Genomic DNA, 14,892 nt, shown 5'->3' with positions numbered 1-14,892 from the left:
ATGTGCCATAATTATTTGGGGGAATCATGCTGAACCCCAAGCACACTTCCAATCTGAAATGTTTTGTCCTACACTCCATCCAAATCATTATCTACTTTTCATGGTCTAGCTCAACTTCTACCACCTCTATGGGTCCGAATGCTTCCAGAGGAAAATTAGACACACAAAGGTGGTAGAGAATGAATATAGATATAATACCTATATTATATAGGTATTATATATGTAAAATATCTCGTGTATATATACATTATATTATATATATATATTTTTCTGCACTGATTTCTTATCCATACTGTTTATTGACATTGCACAATATTATTTAACTGACTACCAAACTATTTTCTGTTTTGTTCCAAAACCAGATTATAAGTTTTTAGGAAGGACTCATTGTCTTCTAGTCTTCATACTCCCTAAACTTCCAGTGCAGTAGACTCTCCAGAAGAAGGACCTACTCATTCAATGTTCTAGGAAGATTTCCTTCCCTGAACTCCTGAGCCTGGATGTTATATTCTTTATCTGTACTGTGTGTGACCAAACAATTATGGTATAAGGTGAAAATGAATGAGCTACAGCTACATCCAACCACATGGAATTATCCTAAAGGCTAATATGGTAGGGGTAGGGGGTATACAGGGAAGTCCTCTGGGACTATCCCCACCATATTAGTACAATATTTCTACTAAGATCAGAAAACAAAAGGCAAAACTAAACAGTTTATTACATAGGATAGTGATAATGCGATAATACTGTTTTAAACACAAGATAATGATAAACCAAATTCTGGATAGGGGTTCACCCAGTGGGGAAGGTGGAGGCAAGGAAATGGGGTAAGGGAGAGGTACTTCTATGGATGACATTGTTTTAGTCATATATGAGTTCTCAAATAGGATGTGGGTTCATAAGTATTCATTTGACTATTACGCTTCATATACGTTTGTCACACGCACATTTGTCATACATTTTATTGTAAGCAACACACCATTAAAAATAATAATAAAGGAAGAAAAGGCAACCCTGGTGATCAAGGCTCATAGCCACTCACCCTATGGGTGAAGTTGTCCACCTTGTTTTATTATACTAACTGGGTACTGGCAGTCCCAGGCCTCATACACACTGATCAAAAGCAGATGGATGTCAGATACCTACAAGCGAATCCAGCCCTTTATGTGTCTTTTGATAAGCAAAAGTTCTTAATATTAATATAAGTGGATTTACCAACTTCTTCTTTCATGGTAATTCTAAGATACTACTTTCTATTCCAAAATCCTGAAGACATTCTCCTACTTTTCTTCTAGAAATTTTTTTTTTTTTTTTTTTGAGACAGAGTTTCGCTCTTGTTGCCCAGGCTGGAGTGCAATGGCGCAATCTCAGCTCACCACAACCTCCGCCTCCCAGGTTCAAGCAATTCTCCTGCCTCAGCCTCCCGAGTCTTTTAGAAGTTTTAAAGTTCTGTATTCATGTCGAAACCATCTGGTGTCGGTTTTTGTAATTAGTGTGGGGTAGAAGACCAACATGTTTTGTACATAGGCATAAACAACTGTCCCAGCACACTTTAAAATAGTCCCTCCTTTCTTCAGTGATATAGGAACTCCTTTTGAGGTTAAAAACTTTCTGATTTCTCCACCTTCAGACGCTCGTTGGTCTCAGATTACATTCCTGCTTCTTGCTATCCTATGTGACATTCCTGGACTTAGTCCTGCTACAACATCTAAGATAATTTTTAGATCCTTCCAGCTTAACTGAGCATTTTCAGCAATCCCAGTTTCAGCAACAGTTAGACTCAGGATGACAGGCCTTTTTGCTTTTCTAGATATAAAATCAGGCACTAGACAACAGGTGCATCTTATGCCAACAGCCTAGACTTACAGTCTGCCCAAGTCAGCAACATTTGTGCTCCCATCCTCCCTAGTACGACACCAGCTGTACTAACACCCCAGACGTGCAGCAGTGAACCACAGAGCCACCCAAATCTCAGCCTAACTACATGAAGAAACTACAATAAATTTTTAGGAGAATGAAAATCTCTATACATCTAATGATTTTTTTCACCTGCACCAGTTTAAATTCTTTATGACTCTACTATGACAACTTTTATTGATGATCTAAATTTAAACTATCTACAGAAAACAATAATCTCCATTCTCTGGGAAAAGAAACAAGAGGCTACACAGAATCCCAGATAATAGCAAACTAAAAATCAACCTAAACAGAAAGAACCCACTATTTGAAAATCTAGAGATCTGGTGAGAATCAAGTCACTAAATGTAGTTTCCATAATGTCTTAACTTACAGAAGTGTGTACGTATGCGCGTGCACACACACACGCGTGCGTGCATACACACACACACACCCCTTCCCCTAAGCCTCATAGGCAATAAGACCCTAATAATCAGATCATTTCTGTGAAGACTTCCCCATTCCCTCCAAAACAGCGTCACACATGGTGGTAACACTGCTCTCTAATCCCATTCTCATTCTATGTCCTTAGTTTCCTGATTCTTGAGACACTTCATTTAGAAGCCATGGTGCAAGGGTTTCATGTCTCAGAGACGTGCACAGGAAGCATCCTTCTCCTTTGGCAGAGCCCTGCACTGACTGTAAAGAGCCAGGAAAATATACTCACAGGAAAAGCAACGCATTCTTCCCGCCAACTGTCTCCAAAGTCAGACAAGTTAGCAAGATAAGAAGAGGGACTGCAGCACAGTGGTCTTCTTAAAGCAATCACAGAAGTATAAACAGTGCCCCGCTGGTCCCGGAGCTGGGAGACTGGTATTTACTAAGTTCTGTGATAATGGCTGACATTCGTAGAGTGATTTCTAATGGAACCCAGACATCTGAAGCAGTAACAGAATGGGTGAACTCTGCAGTGGTTTGCTCTCACAGGATTGTTTATACTGAACAACAGATTCTTCCCCACTCCTTTGGTTTCCTCAGACAAGTTCCATCCATAGCAGATTACATGTGGGAAGTGGTAGAGTGTCCCTACTCACCTCAGCAGCCGCAGCTCTGCCAGCAGCGTGGGGTTCTGCTGTGCCTTCTCAGGGGTGGGCTGGGAGGCCTGCTCGTGTTCCAGGCGGAGACGCTGAATCTCCTGCAGGATCTCTCTGGAGAGGACGTGTGAATGGAAAGGGGCTGCACAGTGCTTCTCACTAACGCTCCCTCTTTCCCTATTACAAGGGTTCAACTCTAGCAGCGCCTCCTCTACCAATCTTGTTCTGATTGCTTCCAAATGGCCAAGAGGTGAAATGGACACCTTCTCAATACTGCGTCACCTGACATTTCCTCAACAAAGCAATCCTTTGTGGTGGAAAAAGTCATAAAAATACTCTTCTCAAGGACCTGAAAAATCTCCATGAAAGGAAAATTACAGCCAGAATACTTTATTTCCTCTGTTCCACTCAGGAAGGAGGAAAAGGGAACTCCTTGCAACCTCCTAATGCAGGTCCTGTGCTGACTTCCCTTAATCCTTACCTGCCCCTTCCTTCCCCCTGTCCCCGATGACCCAGTGGACAGCTGTGTTGCCTCTACCTACGCCTGTTACCTTAGGTCAGGTCTCCTCGACCTGGCTTCTACCTTTCAGTACATAATGGTGTGCTGTCTGCTCTCTGTGCCTTTAAATGGTTTTTCTTTTCTTTTTTTCTTTTTTCTTTTAAGGAGAGACCAGACAGTCCTACATAGCATAATGGGTCAGGACAAGATGACTAGATACAGCAAAATGCTGCTGGGAAGCAGAGTGAAAAATGCAATTGTGAGAGGGGGTCACACGGATGGGTGGGAGAAGGCCCTGCTAAAAGGAATCCCCCGAGGGCAGGTGAGCAGAGCTGTGGACTACCAGAGCAGACAGACACAAATCAGTGCCCAGGGCATTCCCTGGACTTCGGCTAGCCTAGGTTCACCACAGCAAGGTCTTCCTTGGCAGTCAAAAGCCACCTAGTATCCAAGGAAAATGATAATCAGATAATCCTGGACTTTGGAAGTGGGCTCAGCCTCCGCGCTCTTACCTGTTTTTGTTTTCCAGTTCTGCAATAAGCTGTCTTTGTTGTTTGTTGGCATCAAAGTTAAAGCTCAAGTCAGTGGGAGGACGAGTCTAAAGTGGGGAAGTGTGGAGAAAGTTTTTTTTTCTGATCCAAATATACCCAGAGTTCTAGACTGACTGATTTTTAAAAAACAGATTTTTGACATATAATTTACATATCATAAATCCACCCGTTTTAAGTGCACAATTCAATGAGTCTTAGTAAATGTAAACAGTTGTGCAACCAATCATCACAGTCCAGTTTTAGAATATTTTCCATCACCGCAAAAAATTCCCTCATGCAAGTTTGTCACCAGTTGCCACTCCCACCCCCAACCTCAGGCAGCCATGCATCTGCTTTCTGTCTATAGTTCTGCCTTTTCTAGAAACTTCATATAAACACAAAGTCTTTGGTTTCTGGCTTCCACTTAGCATAATGTTTTTTGGGTTAATTCATGTTTTTCCATGAACTAGTAGTTCCTCTTTTTTTTTTTTTGAGATAAGATCTTGCTCTGTCACCCAGGCTGGTATACAGGATGCAGTGGCATGATCACAGCTCACTGCAGTCAAGAACTCCTGGGCTCTCACCTTGGCCTATGAGTAGATGCGACTAAAGGCACATGCCACCGTGCCTGGCCTAGCAGTTCCTTCTTTTTTATTGCTGTGTAGTATTCTATTGTTTCCAGCTTTTGGTTATTACAAATGAAGCTGCTATGAACTTTCATTCACAAGTATTTGTCTATTTTCATTTCTCTTGGGTAAACATCTAGCAGTAAAATTGCTGAATTATATGATAATCGTAATTAACATCTGAGGAACTCCCAAACTGCTTTCCAAAGTGGCCGTACCATTTTACAATTGCATTAATAATAAATGAGATTTCCAATTTCTCTACATCCTCACCAATACCTGTTGTTTTATTTACTTATTTTTATTTTATTTTTCTTACTACTTTTTTCTTTTAACCATCCTAGTGGGTTTCAAGTTCCAAATAGTGAGTTTTTAAAAAATTAATATATAATTTTCCTACCATAAAATCCACTTTTTAAAGGCATATAATTCAGTAACTTTTTTCTTTGAGGCAGAGTTTCACTCTGTCACCAGGCTGGAGTGAAATGGTGTGATCTTAGTTCACTGCAACCTCTGCCTCCCAAGTTCAAGCAATTCTCCTGCCTCAGCCTCCTGAGTAGCTGGGACTACACGTGTGCACCAACATGCTCAGCTGATTTTTTTGGATTTTTAGTAGAGACAGCGTTTCACCACATTGGCCAGGCTGGTCTCAAACTCCTGACCTCAAATAATCTACCCACCTCGGCCTCCCAAAGCCCTGGGATTACAGGTGTGAGCCACCACGCTTGGCCCAATTCGGTAGTTTTTAATGCATTTATGAGGTTGTGAAGCCATCACCACTATCTAATTCCAGAATATTTTCACCACCCCAAAAAGAAACAGCATACCCACAAGTAGTCACTCTCCATCCCTCTTCCCTCGCCCCGACCTCCATTATCCATCTCTATGGATTTGCCTATCCTGGATATTTCATATAAATGGAGTCATACAATATTGACATTTTACGTCTATCTTCCTTCACTTAGCAAAATGTTTTTAAGGTTCACCCATGTTGTAGCACATTATCAGTACTTCATTCCCTTTTATAGCTGAATAATATTCCATTATATGGATATACCACATTTTGTTTACCCATCCATCAGCTGATGAACGTTTGGGTTGTTAGCACCTTTCAGCTGTTTTGAATAGTGCTGCTTTGAGCATGTATGTTGAGATATGTTATTATTTCTCTTGGGTATGTACCTAGGAATGGAATTACTGGGTCATATGGTAACTGCCTTTTGAGAAACTGCCCAACTGTTTTCCAAAGTGGCTGCATTATTTTACATTCCTTCCAGCAATGTATCAAGGTTTTATTTTTTCCACATCATCCTAATGGGTGTGAAGTGGTATCTCATTGTAAGGCAATTTTTATTTCCCCAATGACTAGTATGTTGAGCATACTTTCATGTGCTTACTGGCCATCTGTATATCTTTTGTGGAGAAATTATGTGGTTGTGATGTGCATATCCATTGATATTTTGGACGCTCGTTAACTCCTTTAATAATATGGTAGCCAGGCCGGGCGCGGTGGCTCATGCTTGTAATCCAGCACTTTGGGAAGCTGAGGCAGGAGGATCACGAGGTCAGGAGTTCAAGATCGGCCTATCGGCCTCGCCAACATGGCAAAACCTCATCTCTACTAAAAATACAAAAATTAGCCGGGTGTGGTGGCGGGCACCTGTAATCTCAGCTACTTGGGAGGCTGAGGCAGGAGAATTACCTGAACCCGGGAGGTGGTGGTTGCAGTGAGCTGAGATTGTGCCACTGCACTCCAGCCTGGGTGACAGAGCAAGACTCCATCTGGGGGAGCGGGGGAAATAATATGGTAGCCAATGAACATGAACAAGGAAAAGGGATGACTAGGTGGTGGCTCCCTTTTGTTGATTAACCAGAAATGCAGCTCTCACCGAGGGCTCCATGATGACCCTGCTTCACTCTGTATACTCTTGGCTCTGCCTGAAACATGTTCTACCATGAAGACCTTGTCTCCTGTCTAGAGCTTGAAGATTCAGTAAATCTTTCCAAGTGGCATCTTCTAAATAAACAAGGGCAAAACAGCATAGCAAATCTGGGTAGGAGGCTTTTTACCAAATTACCAAGTATTTTTCTTTTTAAAAGAAAAAAAAAAACCCCAAAAAACCAAGATGAGTTTTCTTCCTCCAGAGAAGCATGGACTGGCAGCCTACTGAGTAAATTTTCTATATTGTAGTCAGTCTTGTGAAAGCCTGAGTTGAGTTTCAGAAAAATAGCTTGCTTGAGACTGAGGCTGGCTGTGAAGAACAGGTTTGCAATTCCTGAAAACTGGAGCTAAAAGTAACAGTTGCTTAATAGAGTGAGACTAGGGAAAATGATGGAGGTAAGTTCCGAAAGAAATTTGCTTCATATGACGACGAAAAGAAGCCCTGTGGCATTTCTCTGGAAGTATCTAGAGAACCTTTCTGGTTTTGAGTGACTGCAAAGCCAAGGGATCTTCCACAGAGTAGGTTAATACAGGAATCAGGTCATTATCAATAGAGATACCTAATCAGGAACTGGTTGGCTCCCAGAAGCACTGTAATGCAAATATAAGGAAGTAGGGGTGGAGGAAGGTTCCAATCCTGAGGCAGCAGTTCCCCCAGGGGCAGCTGGTGTCCCGGCATTGTTGTGCACCTCCACCTGCACATAGCAGGTTGCACTCCTCAGTGGTGAGTGTCCAGTGATGGCATATCTCACTCAATCAAACTTTAAATACAGTCAAGTATACATCAAATAACAGAAACTTAGCACTTTTATCTATGTACAATTTTTTTTTTTTTTGAGACAGAATCTCACTGTGTCGCCCAAGCTGGAGTGCGGTGGCATGATCTCGGTTCACTGCAGCCTCTGCCTCCTGGGTTCAAGTGATTTTCCCGCCTCAGCCTCCCGAGTAGCTGGGATTACTGGCACGTGCCACCATGCCTGGCTAATTTTTGTATTTTAAGTAGGGACAGGGTTTCACCATGTTGGCCAGGTTGGTCCCGAACTTCTGACCTCAAGTGATCTGCTCACCTCAGCCTTCCCGAGTGCTGGGGTTACAGGTGTGAGTTACTGCACTCAGACTTTATTTACAATCTTAAACACCATAGTGCTCATGAAGAAGAAAAAAAAAGCCAAGTCTCTCTTTCTAAAATGCCTTCAGGACACTGAAGGGAAAAAGACGGGAATTATTTCATAACAACATAGGACACTTTGTTCATCCAGTTCATAAAGACATAGGACACTTTGGCCAGAGAGACATGAAGATGATTTCTTCAAAAAAACAAGTAGTTCATACATTTATTCAACAGATACTTCCTGAGCTCCTACTATGTGTCAGGCACTGCTCTACCAGTTAGGGATGTTCTGGTGAATAGCCCCACCCCCATGGAGCTCGGATTACACTGGCAGAAAAATAAGAAACCCAAAAAGTAAATATAGACATCAGTAGGGATAATGCAATAAAGAAATGCAGGGTAAGGAAACAGTGAACCGGGACAGAAAATTCTTTTTAAATGAGGTGGTGATGAAAGGGCTCTCAGAAACTCAATGAAATGAGGAAACCAACCAGGTGAAGGTCTGAAGGAAGGGCCTGCTGGGCAGAAAGAAGGGCAAATGCAAGGCCCTACAGCTGCTTGGGCTTGGGGTGTTCAGGTCAGTGCTGACGGAGTGGGGAAGCTGTGGTGAGAGTGAGGCACCGTGAGATGAAGAGTCTAGACCAGGGATATCCCATCTTTTGGCTTCCCTGGGCCACACTGGAAGAAGAACTGTCTTGGGTCACACACAAAAAAACTAATGATAGCTGATGAGCTAAAAAAAAAAAAAGAAAAAAAAAATCACAAAAAATTCCCATAATGTTTTAAGAAAATGTACGGATTTTTGTTGGGCCACATTCAAAGCCATCCTGGGCTGCACACGGCCCACAGGCCATGGGTTGGACAAGTTTGGTCTAGACCATACAGGGCCTCTAAGCCATGGAGAGGAGTTTCCATTTCATTCTGAATGTGGTGTGAAGCCACTGTGGGATTCTGGGCAGGGGAATATGAAATTTGACTATATGTGTTAAAAACACTGTTCTACATTTATATAAATAAGTGGCTGAGTAATTTAATACATAGGGAAGAACAGACAAATTTCCCATACGGAAGAATTCCAAATAAGGTATGGACATACTCTGCCCTCAAGGAGGTGAAGCCTAACTCCCCATTCCTTAAGTGAAGCCTGTGCATAGTGACTTCCTTCCAAAGAGTCTGTGTGGAAAGGAAAAGGAATAACTTTATGTTGAAGAAACGTGACGAACACTGCTATGGCCAGGTGATCAAGTTCAACATCGACAGTGACAACTCATGTTGATAGCAGGTACCTCTTGATATGCCATGATGAAAATGTCACTTTACCTTTTCCTTCTCCAAACCCATAACCCCAGTTCTAATCAAGAGATAAATATCAGACAAATTACAATTATTAGACAGTCTATATCTGACTAGTCTCCTAAAAATTGTCATCAAAAACAAGGAAAGTCAGAGAAACCGTCCCAGCTAAGAGGAGCCTAAGATGACATGACAACTAAATGTAATGTAGTCTGGATGGAACAGAAGAAGGACATTAGGTAAAAACTAAGAAAATATGAATAAAGTATGGATTTTAGTTGATAATAATGTATCAATATTGCTTCATTAATTGCAATGAATGTACTATACTAATTTAAGATGTTAATAACAGGGGAAACTTGGCTGGGTCACTCACTCCTGTAATCCCAGCACTCTGGGAGACAGAGGTGGGAGGTCATTTGAGGCCAGAAGTTCAAGACCAGCCTGGGCAACACGGCAAAACCCCTACTCAACAACAAACACAAAAAAACTAACCAGGCTTGGTAGTGTGTGCCTGTAGTCCCAGCTCCTAGGGGGCTGAGGTGGGAGGATTGCTTAAGCCTGGGAGGTCGAGGCTGCAGTGAGCTGAGATACACCACTGCACTCCAGCCTGGGTGACAGAGCCAGACCCTGTCTCAGAATAATAATAATACGGGAAACTGGGTATAGATTATAGGGAACTCTCTGTACTATCTTCAAAATTTTTCTGTAAATCTAACACTTTTAAAATAAAGTTTAAAAAATAAACATTGCTTTCTACTTGGTGGAGAATTTAGTGTAGTAGGAGAGGAATGAAAGTAGGGAGATGAATTAGTAATCCTAGTTTTGCCACTTTCTGGCTGTGCAACATTGAGTTATTTTACTATACCTTTATTTTCTTGTCTGTAAAATAGGAATATTTAGTGAAAGTGATGTGGACAGGATTTAATGATATAATGTAGGAGGCAGCACATGCTCTACAAATGCTGATAATCATAACGCAAAATAAAATTGTATCTAACAAACTTACTATACACCTCTTATGTGTAAATCTAGCAAGTAGCAAAGGCAGAACTCTAAGTAACTGAAGATAAACAATGCAAAGCTTACTCATAAGAAGGACATATGGTTCTGGGGTTTAATAAAATTCTAGAATCTTGGTAGTTAAAGCATTATGTTCACACCACTAAAACTCAAGGAAGTACCCAGTCCAGTGAGCAACTCGGGGGTTGTACTACCTAGAGCAAAAGACGCCCAGAAAAAAAACTAAAGCTGAAGGCCTCTTAACTGATCTCTACTTAGTGAGCATAGCAGGTATACTGGAAGGGACTCGACTTCCTGTGGAAAACACAGTTTGCATGCTTAACAAAACTCGTCTGTTCCTCACTGGAACAAATGCACTTGCAATTATGTCATCTAATTAAATAACAAATAAACCAATGAGATATGAGGATGAAAAGAGGGTTTCTATTTCTAGGAAAACCAAGTTGAATGAGTTGGAGACTCCATAGAGATAAGCTTCTAGAATAAAATGGCACTGACTTAGCTGAAGGTAAGACAGCTGTAAAGATTTGGAAAAATTATAAAGAGAAATTTCATACTCTTGCATCATAAGAGTTATTAAGTTCTCATTTCATTGTAAAGGACTGAAAAAGGAAGCTGAACTTGCAACATGTGAGAACATTTTATGCAAAGGAGACAACCTGGAGCTTCAGAGGATCTACACTCAATGAATGGGCTTGGTCCTACATCAAAATATACATGAGGACACACAGAGAAATGTTAAAATATATAGTTATCATTTTTATGGTTCCCTATTTTAACTTACGTAAAAATGTAGTAAGAGTATTTTTAACATATGCAAAAGGAGATAAAACAATGTATTTCCATATACTCAAACTAGGTTAAACAGTTATAAAAATTTTTGACACATTTGCTTTATCTATCCCATATTTTATTTCTCTCTGAAGTATTTTAATGCAAATTCTTGAAAACAATTCACCCCTACAGACGTCAGCAGACATCTCCAGAAATATTTTAAGCCAGCTTTTGATTGCTGACCAACCTCTGGTACAGGTAACAGGACTTCTACTGGCCACCAAGTCATTCACCTACAGGCCTACTTTTCCCCTCTCTTTGCTTCAATCCAGAAGACCTCAAGGCAAATAAACTGATTCTTGGATCCTGAAGAGTTCCTGGTTCATGTGGAAGGACATCTCTGAAGCTTCAACTCAGTGATTTACTTCCCCAAACCTATTCCTTTCATCCTTAAAATGAAACCACCTGTGTAACAACCCGATTCTTCGAATGTTTTCTGGGAGTCCAGAGCAAGCCTAAACTTTCAGTGAACATCCTGAGGCAATCTGTATTGAACCAGGTTCACTCCAAAAACCCAGTTGGGGCCATTTCCCAAGAAGCTCAGAACAACCCTAGGAATGGATTCAAGGGCTGTCCTACAATCTGCCAGTGGCAGCTAACATAGCCTTACTCACAGGTATTGGAGATAATCACTTGCTTCTAGGCCCTTGGACTGCTTTCTTTCAATTTTCTTTTGTTCAACAACACACAAAATATATTTTACTCATTGCAATTTTTACATGTCACATTCTGAATATTATCCTGTACCAATGGCTTCATGGTTGTTATATAACTTGTTTGGTAAAGTTATGCTGACAGCTTTAATGAGGCGATGTCATGTGATGCATGCATTTCCTCTGGTGCTGAATGTGGGCATTAGCAACTCAGTATCGCATGTTAGGACAGTGGAGAATCAGGGTGTATCTAATAAGTTCCTTCATGGAGGTCTCATGTCATTAAGTAGAATTTGCTCTTTCAAGAAGTTTCTTGATCACCTTTGAAGTAATAAACAAAACACTTAACAGGGTCTTAAAAACTTACAAACTGAAAAGTTCCAAACCTGTATCAAATTCAAAGCCAGGGTTGTTTTCAATCAGGGAAACCTGAATCCTAAGGAAGAACCAGAAATATTTTTTTCAAAGACACTCAGGCATCGTAGGCATTCCTAAGTTGTGAAATGAAAATAAGGTTTCCTAGAAAGTTAGGACAGAGATGGTATTTAATCTGCATTCTGGCTAGGAAGATGATGACATGCACCTTTTCAACTTTTCCCTACACAGATTTTTTTTCTCTTAACTTACTCCAGACCAAACAGGTTTCAAAAATCAAGAAAACTTCAGGGTTCAGATTTTTGAACTTTTTTTTTTTTTATTTTTTGAGACGGAGTCTCGCTCTGTCGCCCAGGCTGGAGTGCGTGGCCGGATCTCAGCTCACTGCAAGCTCCGCCTCCCGGGTTCACGCCATTCTCCTGCCTCAGCCTCCCGAGTAGCTGGGACTACAGGCGCCCGCCACCTCGCCCGGCTATTTTTTTGTATTTTTAGTAGAGACGGGGTTTCGCCGTGTTAGGCAGGATGGTCTCGATTTCCTGACCTCGTGATCCGCCCGTCTCGGCCTCCCAAAGTGCTGGGATTACAGGCTTGAGCCACCGCGCCCGGCCTTGAACTTTTAACAAGCCCAGAAATTTGGCTTGCATTTGGCAAGCTCGCCTAAAGTCTCAACATCTAGTCTTTTCTAGTTCAAGGTGAGCTAATGAGGGTCCTAATAAAGGGCAAAACATGGCCTGAAAGAGTAAACGTACAGGTCCTCTGCCAAGAGGCAGATTACAGAGAGGAATCTGATAGATGAACAGAGAAACTAACATTATTGCCTTGTGCCCTCTATCTAAAACTAATGGTTTCAACTAAGGGTCACATCTAACATGCCAGGTAACCCTGGTTTATCCCTAGTCCAGAAACGTTTCTCTTGGTCAGTGGTTATCAAACTTGGCCACACACTCCAATCACCTAGAGGGATTTTTTAAACCCCCAGTGCTCAGGCTGTCTCATCCAAGACCAATTAAATCGATTTCTGGAAGTGGACTTAGGCAGCAGTAGTTTCAAAAACTTCTCAGGTCATTTCAGTGTGCATCCAACGTCGATGCACTGCTCTAAGAATCAGAGTTCTTGTCAAAACAGACAGAACTGGGTCATTGTAGAACATCTTCTGCAGATTTTTGTTGTTTTAAGAAAAAACCAATTTACTTAGCACCAAATACCAAAAACATTGGTTATATGTTAAGTAAAAAACATTGGTAGTGTATATCTGTACTGTAAGCACGGAAAGTAATCCCAGAAGGGTATTTAAAGGGTACCACAACTAAAGTCACATAACCTTATATTTGAATCTCAAGTCTAGCTGAGGAACCTTGAGCAAGATGATTTAACCTTGCTCTGTCTCGGTTTCCTTTTTTGTAAAATCACATTAGGAATCAACTATCCTTCAGAGCTGCTGTTAGAACCAGAGGTAACAGTTCTAAAATATCCAGCACAGGTTATAAATACAGATGGCTCTCAAAATGGTAGCTGTTATTTCTCATTCTGTTATTAGGTCAAAGCAGTCAGGCAGGGTAACATCTGGAGGAAAAAGACTTCTCAAATGCCACAGACGTATAAGCTCAATGAGTTTAGGAGACAAAAGGTGGTGAGAGATCATCTAACAATTAAACAATAATCAAAGACCTAACAATAAATGCAACTGTTAGGTTGAGTGGATGGAGGCGTTAAGGCCAGAGCAATGAAAGGCAAAAAAGTTAGGGATGAGAGGACCATATTATAAAAGTTAAAGCTCTGTATTTGAGAATGAAGGCTCCAGAGTGGGATCCATTTACTATTACATGCGAATAAGATGTTGAGGTCCCTTAAGTCCTGGGAAGGACAAGGTGCCTCTAACTTCCTGTCACAGGAGCATTCTCTCAGGTTCAGGTGGCCTCACAGAGCTCCATCATCTTAATGAGATGAGACACATCTGAAAAATACAGGATAATAAATAAGACCCCTTTGAGTCAAACTGGGCAAATGTTATAAAACCAAGGGACGCCGACACAGTCAGCAAATGGTAATCCAATAGCATGCATTTCTGGAGCCTCCTAAAGAGACCAGAGACTCCTGTCTGTATGAATGTGGCAGGATGAGTTCCAAAGAGATGTGCCTGGAATCAACTAGGCTTTCTTTATATTCCAGGGGCAGCCTGCCCATCACCCAAGCTGCCCCAGACTACCCAGAGGGCTGTGGGTTGTCACCCTCTCTCTCAAAAATCCGATCTGCTGTTGAAGGCAGTGATTCCCAAGCTCACCGTAAATCACAAGGCTGGGAGTTTTCTTTTTTTCAGTAAAAATTGATGGGCCCTAAATCCAGAGATTCTGATTCAGAAGATCTGAGGCAAAGCCAAGGATCCATATATTTTTAAAATACTTCATACATGATTACAATATGTAGGGAGGTTTGGAGCCATTAAATGTGTGCGAAACATCATAGGAGATTGTCGATCTTTAATTACAATAGGCTGTGAGGATATTTCTGAATGCTGCATGCCTGGAGCAGCTGACAAGGTGACGGGGCTGTGCAACCTGGGATCTGAAAGAAAGCTGCTCAGAAACGTTTAAGTGTGAGGTAGCATGACAATGGATGATGGTTTCCCCTTTCTTTCACCTGTCTTTCAAGTTTTCCATAATGAGTTTTAAATTTTTTTATAAAGGGAAAAAAACCCTTAAAGGTGAACAAAACATCTGATTACATCTTGGTGACGTTTGTGATGACACTTTAAGAATCTGCTATTACGACTACAATTTACCACACATTATAGTTTTGTTTTTAAAAAAGGAATTTAGGGCAGGGCACGGTGGCTCACACCTGTAATCCCAGCACTTTGGAAGGCTGAGGCGGGTGGATCACCTGAGGTCAGGAGTTCAAGACTAGCCTGGCCAACATGGTGAAACCCTTTCTCTATTAAAAATACAAAAAATTAGCCAGGTGTTGTGGCAGGCACCTGTAATTCCAGCTACTCAGGAGGCTGAGGCAGGAGAAACTC

General features: G+C 41.4%; 1 protein-coding gene across 8 annotated transcripts in view; it reads right to left on the bottom strand.

Annotated features, from left to right (window-relative positions):
- Window positions 1–14,892, bottom strand: part of DTNB (dystrobrevin, beta) — a 304,675-nt gene that overhangs the window by 59,467 nt on the left and 230,316 nt on the right. For all 8 annotated transcript variants that reach the window (XM_011972686.1, XM_011972688.1, XM_011972690.1 and 5 more), the window contains 2 exons: window positions 4,002–4,087; window positions 2,991–3,104 (listed from right to left, as the gene is read on the bottom strand). In XM_011972686.1, the coding sequence (XP_011828076.1) occupies window positions 2,991–3,104; window positions 4,002–4,087 (200 nt within the window). The remainder of the gene's footprint in view (window positions 1–2,990; window positions 3,105–4,001; window positions 4,088–14,892) is intronic.

Source organism: Mandrillus leucophaeus, unplaced genomic scaffold (assembly GCF_000951045.1).
Source record: "Mandrillus leucophaeus isolate KB7577 unplaced genomic scaffold, Mleu.le_1.0 Scaffold13, whole genome shotgun sequence".
Lineage (NCBI taxonomy): Eukaryota > Metazoa > Chordata > Mammalia > Primates > Cercopithecidae > Mandrillus > Mandrillus leucophaeus.
This window is presented reverse-complemented; position numbering and strand designations above follow the sequence as displayed.